Source organism: Budorcas taxicolor, chromosome 13 (assembly GCF_023091745.1).
Source record: "Budorcas taxicolor isolate Tak-1 chromosome 13, Takin1.1, whole genome shotgun sequence".
NCBI lineage: Eukaryota > Metazoa > Chordata > Mammalia > Artiodactyla > Bovidae > Budorcas > Budorcas taxicolor.
In genome coordinates this window covers 39347551-39364051 of record NC_068922.1, presented here as the reverse complement: position 1 = coordinate 39364051, position 16501 = coordinate 39347551, and the positions used below count along the sequence as shown (strand labels likewise).

The 16501-nt window shown below is 47.2% G+C and overlaps 1 protein-coding gene across 3 annotated transcripts in view; it reads right to left on the bottom strand.

The window, feature by feature from the left end:
* RIN2 (Ras and Rab interactor 2) overlaps nt 1–16501 on the bottom strand; it is a 204943-nt gene that overhangs the window by 51081 nt on the left and 137361 nt on the right. Inside the window, exon 4 of one of the 3 annotated variants that reach the window (XM_052650794.1) lies at nt 11578–11678. The exons of 1 other annotated variant lie outside the window; for it this stretch is intronic. In XM_052650794.1, coding sequence (XP_052506754.1) covers nt 11578–11678 — 101 coding nt within the window. Of the gene's footprint in view, nt 1–11178; nt 11383–11577; nt 11679–16501 lie in introns of those variants that run through there. One more of the 3 variants, XM_052650795.1, reaches the window with a different exon arrangement.

Sequence of the window (16501 nt, the reverse complement as noted above, 5' to 3'; positions counted from 1 at the left end):
TTATGACTTAAGATTCATCTCCTTGCCTCTTTCCCTGACATAAAGAGCTGAGTCTGGCTACAAAGCAAAGAACTCAAAACCAAACCCCACCTGGTAGGACAGAATAGATTACTTTTCATATTTTATAACTTTTCAGTGGTTTACTAAAAATTGATAGTAATTTCCAGAGAGTGCTGGATATACTAAGATAGTATATGGAAGCATGGTTTTTATTCTAATGTCCAGCATTTAATAGCTTTATGGATTTAGTGTAATTCACCATTATGGTGGAGGTATTAATTGACTTTCCCCCCCATTTTTTATTGTGGAAAAATGCACATAATATAAAACTTACTATCCTAACCATTTTTAAGTGATGTTGAATACATATGCATATTGTTGCACAACCATCACTACCGTTAAAAAAGAAATGACAGGCCCCAAACGGAGTCACTTATGTTGAGCCCACCAAAACTTCCTAACTAACCTAAGTATGGTTTCAACCTTCCTCAAGAATGTGACCTGTAAGCAGCCAACTTGAAATTTCCTGGTTAACACTAACAAGACATACTGTCTAATAGGCCCCTCCTTTTCCTTAGGAGGGCGACCTTGCTATAAATGATGAATTTTTTGCTAATAATTTAATTTTCCCATTTCCTCTCTACCTTAAAAAACCTTTCCTTTCCTGCAGCCCAAGGGAGCGCCTTTTTCCTCTGTAGATGGAATGCTGCCTGATTTGTGAAGTATAAATTCGTGAAGCCATTCACGTCCAGACCTCTTTTCCTTTTGCAAATCTAAAACTACCTTTTAAACAGTAATTCCCATTCTTCCCTTCTCCCTAGTGCCTGGAAACCACCATCTACTTTCTGTCTCTATGAATCTGACGACTCTGAAGTGAAGTGAAGTGAAGTCGTTCAGTCGTGTCCAACTCTTCGCGACCCCATGGACACCAGGCTCCTCTGTCCATGGGATTTTCTAGGCAAGAGTACTGGAGTGGGTTGCCATTTCCTTCTCCATGAATCTGACGACTCTAAATCCCTCATATAAGCAGAGTCACGTAGCATTTGTCTTTTCATGGCTGGCTTATTAAATTTATCTTAAATGTAACACGCAGCCAACTTAAACATTTCAGGCAAATGAATAGTAAAGATGGCACATGAATAAGTGAAAAACTGGGCACAACGGATGATGGGCTAAGACAATTTGAGTAAGAAGACTATTTTTCCTGTGTTAATCTTCACAAACCTTCTCAGTTTCAGCAGGGAAGACCATCCTGAGAAGAGCATCTCTTGCCTCTTCTCAGCCCCTCCTTGCCCATGTTCACACTCCCCTCCCACTTCATTTCCTTTTATTTCCATTTTTTAAAATTGGTGTATAATTGCTTAACAACATTGTGTGAGTTTCTGCTGTACAGCGATGTGAATCACCTAAACGTATATGTCAAAACTGCTCTCGAGTGTCTGTAACTGGCTGCAACCCACCTGTCAAAACCCAGCACAGGGACTTCCCTGGTGGTCCAGTAGCTAAGACTTTGTGCTCCCAATGCAGGGGGCCTGGGTTCCACCCCTGGTCAGGGAACTAGATCCCACATGCTGCTACTAAGACCCAGAGTGGCCAAATGAATAAATAAATAAACAAACGCTTAATTTAAAAAAAGAAAAAGGCTCTAAGGTAGAGAGACAGAGAGAAGACCAGCTCATCCCAAAGATATACATCTAATAAAAATTTCTGGCAAAGGGACTAATTCCAAATGTTGCTAAACACACACACATATATATAGCAAACACAAATTTCCCAGAAAACCTTTCATTTCAGAGATAGCCAGTAGCTGATGTACAATGATTTCCTAACACTCTCAGTCATGCAAACACGTCTTTAGAACGTATGAAGCCAAATAAAACCCACTGTGCAGTGTTCCAGTCTGGAGAAGGGGGCCCCAGTTCACTCTGGCTGTATGTGGCTCCTTTCTCGGTTTATAACAGAGAACTTGCCAGGTGAGCTGAGAAGACTCTGACCCACCACCTGGGATGGAAATGTGATGGGCAGAGGCCTGGGAGGTGGCATGTTCTCATAAGGATCGTGGCATGTCTGCCTTCATTGAAGGGAAATTAGAGGCCATCTAGGGGAAACTAGAGGCCATCTCTTCTTTGAGGTCAAACGATAGAAACTGGTAGAACTGGGCCCAGTCCTGAATTGTGCAGTTTCCCTACACCACAAAAATGGGTATTTTCATTCCCCAAGGCCTTTTTGTCCCCTTGAACTCTGCAAGGACAAAGATGAACAGATTTGGGGTAACGGGCTTTATCCCCACCAGCCAAGGATTGCTACTTTCTAGGAGAGGAGGGGAGGCCTTGACTTCCTCAAAAAGATTTCTAAAAGCAGTCACAGGAGGATTTTTACGAAAAAGCTCCATCAACTGAGGACCAGTTGGAGAGAACAGCACAGGAAAGGGAACATCAGGGGACACGGGCCTGCCACTTGCAGGAGAGGAAAAGGATTCGGTGACTTTTTTACTTATGAACTTCCTGCCACTGATTCGCCAGTGAGAGATGGAAAGGGCAGATAGGAGCCCGTGCTGGCAAAGTCTCCCCTCATTCCTGTAAAACTAAGAAAGGAACAAAGGACCTGTTGTCCTGGGCACCCTTCAAGTTGAAAACAGGAGCAGGAGCCAGGCGGGCTGTGTCTCACCCGCTGATCCCGGAGCCCAGGCATTGGCCAGCATGGGGCTTCATGGAAAAGCAACTCTCCTTAGGGTCATACCGTAGGTGTCTCAGAGCCAGATTCAGTCAGACCCTGCATCTAACCAACCAGATGTTCTGCAACAAAGTCAACTACCAATCCAGCAGCCAGCCACGGTCTGTAAAGACCACAAGAGATCAGGGCCACCAGCCCCCTGACAAAACCGGAATCTACTCCTAGGACACACTGTGTCTTTCCAGAATTCTCCAAAAACGTCCTTGTAAGTCAGCGAAAATCACGCATGATCTACCACTCAGAGGCACAGGAAACACTGGCAGGACATGTATCCAGGCAAAAAATGAAAATAACCAACAAGCAATCAGAAGGGACTCCATCTCAGGGGCTGGGTTCATGGTAATACTGATTTTTATTTTTTGCATTGTGCTTTTTCCACAATGTGCAGGTTTTTCTTTTGTTGATCAAAAATGAGATCTTACATGTTCTTTTTAAAAGCCTTCCCTGGGCCTTCAATGGTGGTCCAGTGGCCAATACTCTGAGCTCCCAATGCAGGAGGCCTGGGTTCCATCCCAGGTTGAGGAACTGGATCCCACATGCTACAGCTATGACTTGGCACAGCCAAATAAATAAATAAAAATACATGTTAAAAAAAAAATCTTCCCCAATATCACCAGTCAAAATGGGCAAAACAACTGTTTTGGGAACTGTTGATTTAGAGGTTGTCCTTATACCTCCTCACCTCATTCTTTAAGGCTGAGTCTCATCTTTGCTAAAACTGCCTCCCACCTGGAATTACCCACATCCTCGCAAAGGTCCCCAGGACATCTGGCACAGTCCACTATTACATCCTCTTCCCATTATATGATGTTTGTTGACAATTCTTTCTTCCTTAGGTTGTGTAACACTTTAGGCTCTTATCTAGGTATGTTAGCAAATAGCACCCGCTCAAAACATATTTTCTGTAAATTGAACTTAATTGGTGCCGCTTTGGTAACAGCGTGAGAAGAGTTGGTCAGTCCACGTAGAATTCCTTGACACCATAATCCAAACACTTGCATAGTGGTTGGAAATCAGGAAACATCTTAAGGAACTGGGAGAAAAGTGATCAGGCAAGTCATGGCAGAATATCCTCATGGGCATGATGGGTCACTGTCTTACTGCAAAACTATTTCTGCTTCTGATGAACCGAGCTCTGTCCCCCCAAAATCACCCCACTGTCCTGCTTCCACTGAAGGAAAGAACAGCTGTGTCTATGGCGTCACTTGAGTGTTTCAGACAAATGGGTCTTCAACCCAAGTCAAAGAGCTTCTCTATCCTGTTTGCCATCAGATAGTCTTTGAGAAAGAAGGTGAACAGGTGAGGGCTGACAAATCAGAATGAATGGAAATGTGCGTGGGGCTTCCTTGGTGGCTCAGTGGTGAACAATACACCTGCCATACAGGAGATGTGGGTCCGGCCCCTGGGTCGGGAAGATCCCTGGGAGAAGGAAATGTCAACCCATTCCGGTTTTCTTGTCTAGGAAATCCCATGGACATCAGAGGCTGGTGGGCTACAGGCCATGGGGGTCTTAAAGAGTCAGACACAACTTAGTGACTAAAACAACAACAGTGTTAATAATTCTTAGAAATAGATCATGTGTAAGATGAACATAAACTTTGATAACAGTAAGCATTTTTTTAAAGAAAGACTCTAAGATGCTCCAAGATAAAGCGAAGATTTTGTAGCAAGTGATCATTGTGAGCTTCCTAGGAGGCAAACCAACTTTTCTGACAGGTGTGGTTGGTTCTGGGCATGGCCTGCTCTCAGATGCTGTGGGACCTAAGGATGAGCTCCAAATCCTGAGGGGCAGACTAGTTTCCAAATATGGCAAAAGAGGAAAACATTGCTTTGCTGACTAACACTGCACATGACACAGACACCATGTAAGGAGACAAAACACAAAGCGATTTTGCTTTTGACAACTTGAACTTGCTCCAAAAGACCTCGTGAAAAGATCCTCCAAGATCTTCAGAAGACCAAAAGTGGCTATATCAGTGGAGAATAGTCACTCTGCATGTGGTATTTCAAGAGGAAAAGATGGAAAGGAATAATATGAACTGACGTTAAATTCTGTATTTAAAGTCACCGATGTTGAGGACATGTATTTATTAACTATGGGAAACTGTATTGGAGGCTAAAATGTATTCTGAGCTTAAATGAAGAATTAAAGCCCCCTAGATAGCCAAAATAGCTCTACCAGATTTGGGTGCATATGTTTCTTAGTTAGGGTTTCTCAGGTGGCACCAGTGGTAAAGAACCCATCTGCCTATGCAGGAGACATAAGAGACGCGGGTTTGATCCTTGGCTCCAGAAAATGCCCTGGGGAAGGGCATGGCAACCCACTTCAGTATTCTTGCCTGGAGAGAATCCCTGCCATGGGCAGAGGAGCCTGGTGGGCTACAATCCATAGGGTTGAAAAGAGCTGGACACGACCTAAGCGATATAGCACACACGTACTCACTGCAACTAAGAGTGTGCATGCCACAACTAAAGATCCTGCTTGCCACAACTAAGACCCAGCATAGCCAAATAAATAAGTAAATAAATTAAAAAAAAAAAAAAGTAGATGACAGCAAGTATAGATGAGAACAGAGCATTCAGAACTCTCACACACTGTGGGTGGAAGTGCAAATTGACATAATGACTTTGGAAAACTGTTGGACACCATTTACTAATGTTGACTATATAAGCATCCTGCTACTGCTACTGCTAAGTCACTTCAGTCATGTCCGACTCTGTGCGACCCCATAGATGGCAGCCCACTAGGTTCCCCCGTCCCTGAGATTCTCCAGGCAAGAACATTGGAGTGGGTTGCCATTTCCTTCTCCAGTGCGTGAAAGTGAGAAGTGAAAGTGAAGTCGCTCAGTCATGTCCAACTCTTCGAGACCCCATGGACTGTAGCCCACCAGCCTCCTCCATCCATGGGATTCTCCAGGCAAGAGTACCGGAGTGGGGTGCCATTGCCTTTTCTGATATAAGCATCCTACAACCCATCAATTCATTCCTATGTCCCTAACTGAAGCTTGTCACATGTGTTCCCCCAAAAGACACAAGAATGTTCACAGCAGCGTTATTCAAAATAGCCCCACACTGGAAACAATGCCAATATCCATCAACAGAAAAAAACAACTTGTGCTGTATTCATAGAATGGAATACACACTGTATGATTCCAGTTGCGTCAAGTCCCCAAAACAGGCAAACCTGACTGATGGCAACAGAAGCCAGGAAAGTGTTTACCCCTGGGGTACGGAGATCAGAAGGGAGTACACTGGGGGGCCCCTCCCTCTGCTCTGGAGGAAGCTGAAGGCCTATCCCACATCTTCAACATTTTATTTCTTTACGCACCAGACTATTTTCTTGGGCTCCAAAATCACTGCAGATGGTGACTGCAGCCATGAAATTAAAAGATGCTTGCTCCTTGGAAGAAAAGCTATGACCAACCTGCTGCTAAGTCTCTTCAGTCGTGTCTGACCCTGTGCAACCCCAGAGACGGCAGCCCACCAGGCTCCCCCGTCCCTGGGATTCTCCAGGCAAGAACACTGGAGTGGGTTGCCATTTCCTTCTCCAATGCAGGAAAGTGAAAAGTGAAAGTGAAGTCGCTTAGTCATGTCCGACTCTTCGCGACCCCATGGACTGCAGCCTCCCAGGCTCCTTCATCCATGGGATTTTCCAGGCAAGAGTACTGGAGTGGGGTGCTACTGCCTTCTCCGGTGACCAACCTAGACAGCATATTAAAAAGCAGAGACATTGCTTCACCAACAAATGTCCATCTAGTCAAAGCTATGGTTTTTCCAGTAGTCATATATGGATGTGAGAGTTGGACCATAAAGAAAGCTGAGTGCTGAAGAATTGATGCTTTTGAACTGTGGTGTTGGAGAAGACTCTTGAGAGTCCCTTGGACTGCAAGGGGATCCAACAAGTCCATCCTAAAGGAAATCATTCCTGAATATTCATTGGAAGGACTGACGCTAAAGCTGAAACTCCAATACTTTGGCCACCTGATGCGAAGAGCTGACTCATTTGAAAAGACCCTGATGCTGGGAAAGATTGAAGGCAGGAGGAGAAGGGGACGACAGAGGATGAGATGGTTGGACGGCATCACTGACTCAATGGACATGAGTTTGAGCAAGCTCTGGGAGTTGGTGAAGGACAGGGAAGCCTGGCGTGCTGCAGTCCATGGGTTCGTGAAGAGTTAGACACAACTGAGTGATTGAACTGAACTGAACTGAGGTCCTCTAATTGCTTTATGAGTCTGGCGTCTTGCTTCTCCAAGAGGCTTCTGATGCTTGAATATGTTTAGAATCTCACAGGGTCTGGCGACTGTCATTTTTCCATTCACTGAATATTTACTAAGTGTATGCTACCTGCCAGACACCATCCTGTGTGTTGAAAAAAACACAGCACTGGGCACAGATGAAGTCTCTGCTCTCACACAGCATACTTTTTAGTGTTGGGGGCAGAAGACACATATGTAAGCCAGTAAGTCCATTTTAGGTCTGCACAAGTTCTACGAATTCGAATAAAGCCAGGGATTTCCCTGGTGGTCCAGGGGTTGAGAATCTGCCCTGCAACGCAGGGGACACAGGTTCGATCCCTGGTTGGGGAACTAAGAGCCCCCACTCCACAACTAGAGAGTCCATGAGCCTCAAATGAAGGTCCCTGCAAGATGCAGTGAAGATCCCACATGCGGCTGCAACGAAGACCCAATGCAGCCAAAGAAATAAATTAATATTTAAAAAAAAATAACAACAGCCAGCTGAGGGGACAGGAGAAAGGAGAGTCCATGGGTGACTGCTTCCTGCAGGAAAGGCATTCCAGGTAGAAGGAACGGTAGGATAAAGTCTGGGAGGTGGGAGCTTGCTTGGCCAGAAGCCCAGGGGCTGGAGTAGACAGATGGAGTAGGGGACACTGTCAGAAGAGATTTAGGGGGCGGGGGAGGGGTTGGATCCCTGAAGGACTGAAGGCCATGGTGAAGATTGTGGTTTTAAATGGAAAACACTATAGGAATTTGAACGCGAGGGACGTGACTTGGATTCAGATGAACTAAAGTCAGATCATCCTCTGACTTAGATAACAGTTCAGAGGGACTTCCCTGGCAGTCTAATACTCCACCTTCCAATGCAGGGAGTATAGATTTGATCCCTGGCCCAAATGCTGCGGGAGCTGTGCCAAAAATTATAAAAAAAAAAAAAAAAAAAAAAACCAGCTCAGAGGTGGTGAATCGGTGAAGATAAAGCAGGGGCAGCAGGCAGGGTCTACTGCAGTGGGGGTGAGAAGTGGTCCCACCCTGGATCTATCTTACTGGCAGAGCTGCCAGAGTTTGGAGATAGACAGGAAGGCAGTTATGAGACTAGAGGTGTCAGGGTTGATGCATTCGTGAAGGGAAACCAAGGGCTCAGTTCCGGTCTTTGTAAGTTTGAAATGCCAAGGGTCAGGCTGCGGGCAGCTGGATGCAAACACGTGGGTCCAACAGAGGACCAGCCTAGGGATGGATACAAGCTGGGAATCTGGGAATGGTCTGGAGGTGGGAATGCTCGTAATGATGGATGGATGAGACAGAGAGGTAAGAGGAAGTGGAACCAAAAAGATTCCATTTAACCTACGGTTAAACAGAAAGTTGCTCTAGAGATGTCTCTGCAAACAAGATACTGTGGTTATCACGTGCTAAGACTGGGCCAAGTGCTTCACAGCTATTAACTCAGTCTTCCTAACAACTCAGAGGTAAGGCTCTGTTACTGTCCCCATTTTACTGATGTGGACACTGAGGCTCCTATTCAGAAAGGAAAGGGGATGGTGCAGAGGCCGCTGGGGCCCCAGGGTCAGGTGGGCAGGGGGACGAGGAGGAAGCAGCCAGTGGCAGGTGAGGTGAGAGGAGACCAGGGAGCCTGGTGTCCCCCATGCCCAAGAGTGTCCCTGCAGGGGACAGAAGGTGGGAGCTGACCATGGATAGGAAAAAGGGACATCTTTACTTCCACTAACCTGATTCCTTCTGAAATTAACTTCCTCCCAGTTTGAATGCAGGCAGCACATCTCAGTAGTGCTCTCAGCCCCTGAGCCCTGTCACCACCAGCAGTCCCAGACGTTCTCAGTGTCAGTGCAGTCCTGCCTGTGTTCATCTCCACTTCCAGATGAGAGCGGCTCCTCAACCCACAGCCTGACCTGGCTTTTAACATGTCAGTAAAGGAGCACCTACGCTATGAAATCACGTTAACAGTTCTGATCCTCGTATCTCAATTGTTCCCGCCGTTGCGCTACGTATTTTATTTTATGCATTTAGAGTATTATCCTGAGGAGGGGCTCCATGACACCTGAAAAGGCTTAAGACCTCCAGCTCATCTCAATATCAACCAGAGGAGCCACTGCAGGCAGGAAACTGCATCCTAACCTGGGGAGTCAGCGGGTACTTCACCTTGCATCCACCCAGATGCTTCCTGGTGACTGCCTGGGGCAGGTGATGTTAGCCCACAGCACCCAGGCATCCTCACCATGGGTGATGTCACAGAGGAAGGTGACTGGGATGCCTTCCTGCAGCCACCAGAAGGTGTCCTGCCCACGTCTGGGGTAGGGGATGAGGGTGGGATGGGGTTGGGGTGTGTCTCCTCTCTGCTGCTGCTGCTGCTAAGTCGCTTCAGTCGTGTCCGACTCTGTGCGACCCCACAGACGGCAGCCCACCCACCAGGCTCCGCCGTCCCTGGGATTCTCCAGGCAAGAATACTGGAGTGGCTACAAGGCTCTCATTTGACTGGGTTCTGCTCCCCTCACTCCCACTGCTTCCCGGTCATCTGCCCTTCAGGGTGCCCTGTGCCAGGCTGACCCACTGTCTCCCTGCAGCCACAGTCCTGCTCTGCCCTCATCTGCAAACAGCTCAGTGTCCTCCTCGCAGTACCTCTCCATCACCTGCCTCTCCTGACTTTTCCACTGGGCAAAATGGAGGGATTAAAACTAAGTCCCTGTTCCATGCTCCAAGCAGTCAGTGAGAGATCCCAGCACAGAATCCAGAGGCTTCCCAGGTGGGCTTTTCTCCATGTCACATGGGTCCCAAATCAGCAGAACTAGGGTCATGATAGAGTTTCCTTCAAGGGTCGTTAGGAGACTCAATGAGCTGGCAGATGTAATATACTTACAACAGTGGTCCATCTATGGTAAACACCATACACGTTGTTAAAGATAATCTTGGAAACAGATATTACCATATGTAAAATAGATAGCCAAGGAGAATTTGCTGAATGACTCAGGGAACTCAAACCAGGGCTCTGTAACAACCTAGAGGGGTGGGATGGGGAGGGAGGTGCCACGGCTGTTCAAGTGGGAGGGGACATGAGTAAACCTATGGCTGAGTCATGTTGATGTTTGGTAGAAACCAACACAACATTGTAAAACAACTATCCTCCAATTAAAAAACAAACTAAAAAAAGATAATCTCAACTTTCCTGTTTCCCATTTTTAAAAGCCTTTAAAATTCATAAATTCAGAGTCAACCAGTGTAGCATTCAAGAATAACAGACACTAATATGAAAAAAAAAAAGTTTCCATGGAATGTTTATAGTCATTCTTAAATTTAAAAACCTTAAAGGAGATGTTAAGGGTGAAGAGAAAAAACCTGGCTAAAAGTTCCATGGAGTCTGGAACTAGATTGAACACAGGGCAGAAAATCTCTGGTCAAAAATCAGTGTGCATTTGTCTAGTTTCTGGGGAAAAAAATGAACCCATTAAAACTGTTCATACCAAAGTCAAGGGAAAGTCACAGAATGCCAAGTGGAGGACCATCTGGTCTACCTCCCACATTTTTGTACAAAAGGAGAAGAGACAGACAGCACAGAGTATTTGCACAGCTAAGTAGGGGACACAGTCCTCCAGAGACTCAGGGTGTGGACCCACAGACTCTCAGCTGCAGGGTGGCAGCTGCAGGGTGGCAGGGTGCCGCCCTGGGTCGGCTGGTTCTCCCTCCTCTACAGAAAGAACAAGTCGGGCCGGTTTGAAACTTGCCCTAACAACCAGATTCACCTGGTTTGCCTGCCTCTGCAGGACTCCTCCTGCCCAGCTCATGACTTGCAAGCAAAACCAATTCCAAAAATCTCACCCTCACACTGCACCAGGCAGCCTCAACCCCATTTCTTGAGAAAAAGGGGAAACTGCTAATGAATCTGGCCTCCGCGGCACCAAGTGTCCATGGCATTTTCTACTGACTATGCCCTCCTGTCCTTGCAAAGAACTAGAGCTTCCAAGAACTGGAGAAGGTCTGGGGACTCTCCTCCAGCCTGCCCACTCCCAACCTCTGTATCCTCATTCTGCAGAAAATGCCAGTCCTTAGCTACCTACTTAGACCTTGTGCGTTGTGAACACAACGTAACACAGGTAGCCAGTGCCTTTCTTCATCGCTCACAACCACATCCAATTTCCAATACACCGGGTCACATTTCAGGCTAAGGGCCACGGCAGAAGGTGCTGGGGCTTTTCCTGACCTGAGAATGCAAAGCGAGCCCATCCTCTTCAGCGCTCCCTTTAAACCTTCTGGAGACAGACACGGGCTACCCTGAGTTCTGTTTTGCACACGGAGGCTCCTGCTGCGCTACTGTTTCCATCACTGTGAGAAGGTGGAGGTGGCAGACAGAACTTTAGGTTTCCGGGTTCTGATGCCAAGAGGGATGGAGAAGGTGTAAAGTCCAAGTGCCTTCGGAGGGATTAACGTGAACCCAGACAACTGGTTCCTAGGCCACTCCCACCTCCTACAGAAGATTCTTCTGGAGTGGCCACCACACTCCCAGTTCCCAAACCTGCCAGGCGACCGGAACAGCTATCCTGGTGGCTACCAGGGTCACATCGCCCCCATTGCGTCCCCGATGCCTAATCGCCTCGGTCACCTGTGGGCTTCGGTGGGTCCCAGGCCATTTTCCAGGCTGACATCTGTCTGCACCATCTCCTGTTTCAGTTCGCCGATCTCCGAGGCAATTGTGTCAATGAGCTATTCAAAGACAAAAATAGTGTGACGTCAGGAAGTGGAAGAGGCGTGCCTAGAGCTGGGCAGCTTCAGCCACTTCAATAGGAGCACAGAGATGACTGCTTTTCTTTTCTTTTTTTAAAAAAATATCCTGGCTTTTTGAATTTCCTTTACCCAGAGGAGGGGGGAAATAGGGAGGGAGCAGCTTCTGAGAAAGAGGAAGAACTTAGGTTTCGGTATCACCCTAAAATATGACATAAATAAAACAAAAAATATGACACCCAGTTTGCTTTCTCAACATGAACTACAAAGAGGAATAAACAAATCTTGGCAAAACCAGGCTTCAACATTCATACTGTGAAAGTGAACAGTCAAAATGGATGCCCTGTGTTAAACATTATACCACCCTTATTCTGGTTACAGAAAGATGTCTATTTTGAAGATACATACAGTCGGCAAATCAACTTCCAATGACTTGTTAGGGGAAAGGGAAGAGAGAGGGTTTTGTGGGGGTAGGAGCGGGTGAGCAGGCAGTCAGGGAGCCGCAGGGGAAGAGATGGGGAAACGTGCCTTCTTCTTGGAGAAGACTTGTGTGGTCTTGCATGCCTTGCCTACACGCTTGGGGAGAAGCTACATCTGACCCTGAAGTTTGGTCTGAATTCTTGAGCCCCCTTCCTCCCCACGTCCACTCATTCAAAAGGATCTTCATGATGCTAATCAGGATCTGTGGAACAGCTACTCAAAGTGTCACTGCTCATTCATTTTTTTTTTTAATGTAGTTATTTTTTCATATAGGACTTCCCAGGTGGCTCGTGGTAAAGAATCTACCTGCACTGTAAGAGACACAGGTTCAGTCTTTGAATTGGGATGATCCCTTGGAAAAGGAAATGACAACACACTCCAGTATTCTTGCCTGCGAAGTCCCATGGACAGAGGAGCCTGGCAGACTACAGTCCATAGCGTCACAAAAGAGTTGGACACAACTTAGCTAAATTAACAGATGTTTTCATATAAATGTTACTTATGTCAACAAGAAACCAATTAATATTTTAAAATAAACATTTAGATTATTTCTTTCCTAATATAGCAGATTTCTGTAGGCATAACCCACATGTCAAGCTCTCCATAATTTTTCACAGTGTAAAGGGGTCCCGGGGATAAAATGCTTACGAATCATTATTCTAGCTTAAAGATGTTGTCGTCTTGCCTCAAGCAGCTTTTATCCCACCCAGAGAGACTCTGGGAGAAATTTCATTTTGAGTTTATGCTGCTGCTGCCGCTAAGCCGCTTCAGTCACGTCCGACTCTGTGCGACATTTTGAGTCTATAGGCTGTACCAAAATGTTGACCCTCATCTATTCATTCATTCAGAATTTTATGGCTACTCACTTCATGCTAAGCACTCCATGACATTTCTCATGGAGATGATATTCTATCTGGGACACAGACCACAGCACTGAGCACTGAGAAGTTGCAGAATGAAGAGAGAATTGAGTGATGTTGTAGGTGGCAGCTGAAGGGTCACCCTAGCTACGGTGGGTGGTCAGGACAGGTCTTTGAGGAAGTGATGAAGCCCTGAATGACAAGAAAGCCAAGCAAAGATCAGGGGAGGAGCCTTCCACACAGCGAGTCCCAGAGGTGAGGGAGGTTTGTGGAAAAGTGTGGTCTGCCTGCCAGCAGCCCTTGTCCACCTTCTAGATTACAGTACCCTTGGATTTGAGTTTTCAACTGAGGACCATTGGAGGGCTTTAGTAGGGGAATGGCCATTTTACTTGTTTTATGTTCTAAAAAGATCCCCTTGGCTGCTGGCTACACGTGGTTTGTAAGGAGAAGCAGCAAAAGTAGTTAGGAGGCAACTGCAATGGTCCAGGCAAGAGGCGACGGTGGTGTGGACCAGAGTGGTATCAGTGAGAAGGGGGGATATCCAGGGATCACTGGACATGGAAACTGAGAGGTGGACTGAATGTGGGTGTGGGGGGAGAGAAGTCTCAAGGCCACTCCTAAGTTGTTGGCTTGAGCAATTAGATAGATGATAGTGCCTTTCACTGAGGAAAAAATGGGGAAGGATCAGATTTGAGGAAGAAACCCAGCTGGACACTGCACAGGTTAAGTTTTAACTGAGTTGCTTGTTAGTCATCAGTTCAATGTATTGCTATTGCTATTGCTAAGTCACTTCAGTCGTGTCCGACTCTGTGCAACCCCATAGACGGCAGCCCACCAGGCTCCCCCACCCCTGGGATTCTCCAGGCAAGAACACTGGAGTGGGTTGCCATTTCCTTCTCCAATGCAGGAAAGCGAAAGGTGAAAGTGAAGTCACTCAGTCATGTCCGACTTAGTGACCCCAAGGACTGCAGCCTACCAGGCTCCTCCATCGATGGGATTTTCCAGGCAAGAGTACTGGAGTGGGGTGCCATTGCCTTACTAAGGGTAAAACAACTTATACATTTGGAAGTCACTGGAATAGGTCACTGTGACAAGGAGAGACTACCTATGGGAGGTGGGGGTGGGGGGTTGGAGAAGGGGCCCCAGCAAACAGCTGTGTGCACTCTCAGCACTTAGAGGTCAGGGGACGGGGGACCAGCCAAGTCCATCCCCTTTGTGTGTGACTGGGGTGCAGGCTGTAGGTGGAGCTTCTGGAAGCACTGGGGCCTTAGAAGAGGAGATAAGGGGATTTCCTTTGAGACACATTCCAGAGGCAAAAATTAAGTCTGACAATGTCAAATCCTTGAGGATGTGGGAAAACTGGAGCACTCACATGTTGCTGGAGGCATGTTGGCAAGCACGTTGGAAAGTGGTGTGTGGTACCTTATAGAGACACAGACTCCTGTGCACACGCTTGAGAGAAACCCACACCCCTGGGTGAGATGAGAATACTGGCCACACCGCTGTCTGTAAGAACACCAAATTATAAGCACCTAAATGTCCACCAATTGGAGACATTGGATAAATGGAGGTATAGAATACTCCACAGCACTTAAAATGAATGAACTAGGACCTCCCTGGTGGTCTAGTGGTTAAGACTCTGCATTTCTACCACAAAGGGCATAGGTTCAATCCTGGATTAGAGAAATAAAATCCCATAAGCCTGCCTGGCGTAGGCAAACAAAAAGAAAAAGAAAGAAAAAGAACCAGATTATATACATCAACACAGGCAAAAGCTCAAACAAGTTTTCATAAAAGCAAAAAAAAAGTGAAACAGATTACACTCAGTATATGAACTTTAAAACTAAGCAAAATTGTACTGTTGAGTGTTCGTAGATATATACATGAAAATAGATGACCCCAAGATGCAGTATTGGGTTAATCATCCTAGTTCTCAGGAAGAGAAGTGGATGGAGGTATGTACAGATGGATAGAGGTGTGCACAGGTGGGTGGAGGTGTGCACAGGTGGGTGGAGGTATGCACAGGTGCGTGGAGGTATGAACAGGCAGATGGAGGTAGGCACAGATAGAGCATCTCAGCCACCTGTAGCACTTCGTTTCTTAAAGTGGCAAAATGATGATACTGGATGGAGCTAGTGATGCGTGTAATACGTGATTTTCTGTATGTTTAACTGTCATCAAACTTATTAGGTATCTAAGAAAAAGGGTGAATATGTAGGAAAATGGAAAAAGGAAGGACTAAAAAGGTGGGAGTGAGTGGGGTGAGCTGGGGGTGTCTGAGTGTCTGCGCAGGGGTCCCCCCTCCCCTTTCTAGGGCAGGAAGGTCACACATGGCCCATGAGGGAGCAAGCAGGCGTGCCCTGGGGAGGCCCAACCTTGACCTCCGGCAAATCTCAAAGGGAAGATTCCCACCCCAGAACATTCATCCTTTCTGCCCTTCACGGCCATCATCACGAACTGAATGGCTTTCCCTGAGAGAAGCACCTGACCCCTCCAGCCAGCTCTCTCTGTCCTGAACACACACTACAAACTGGTTGTCACTCAGTACACCCAGATGGCAAACCACAGGTGACACCCCTTATCTGTAAAGCAGAAGGGAAGGGCCGGGACCCCAAGACATGAAGGTGGATGACCACAGAGGTTGCCCCGGCTGGATGACTCTGGGACGCTCTGGCTGGACTGAAGGCGTTTTCACCCCCCTCCATCTCCCCTCTCCACCCCTTTGGACCCCAACTCATCCATCGGATGGCACAGATTTACCTAACGGATGGACCAGAGGCTAGGGTTCCAGAGCCAGGCCGCCGGCAACAAGAGCCACCCCCAAATGTCTGCTGCTCCCTGAGGTCAGCCTCGAGGTCCCTGATGGGACGTAAGCTGCTCCCCATCACTGTTCCCAGATACAGGTGTGTTTGATTGGTTTTAATTCCGGCAGATGTTTGACCTCACCCGTTATGCTCTCATGTTCTTCCAGATTTCAGTCTTTGAGGGCAAACAGGGATAACTTACCACCCACCGAAGGGGGAGCAGTGTGAACTGAAGTTTTAGCCTTTTCCTGTGTTAAAGCCAACAGCAGTCAGTTTCAGTGTAAGCTGCTTCATCAAAGTTTCTCCAAATCTACTTACACAACCTGAGACCCCAGCACATCTGGGTCTCTGTTAGAACTCCTCCAGGGGGCAAGGGGCTGCCTACGCATGTGCCAAGCTGGAAGCCAGCGTGGCTTTCCGCAACCCTGTTTGGCCGCCCTGGACATGTGTGGACGCCCGAGGGGGTGGCAACACAGCCAAACGGCTGTTACTGAGTGAATTGGCACCAGAGATGGGCCTCAGGTTTCAGGGCACAGAGCCGGTGAGATAGTAGTACTGGTTCAAAACACAGCAGCTATGTTCTCTCCAGAAAATCCCACAAGCAGCAACACGGTCAGGGCACAGAGAGCCTGCCTGGAGAAAGTCAGGGCATGGCCTGTGT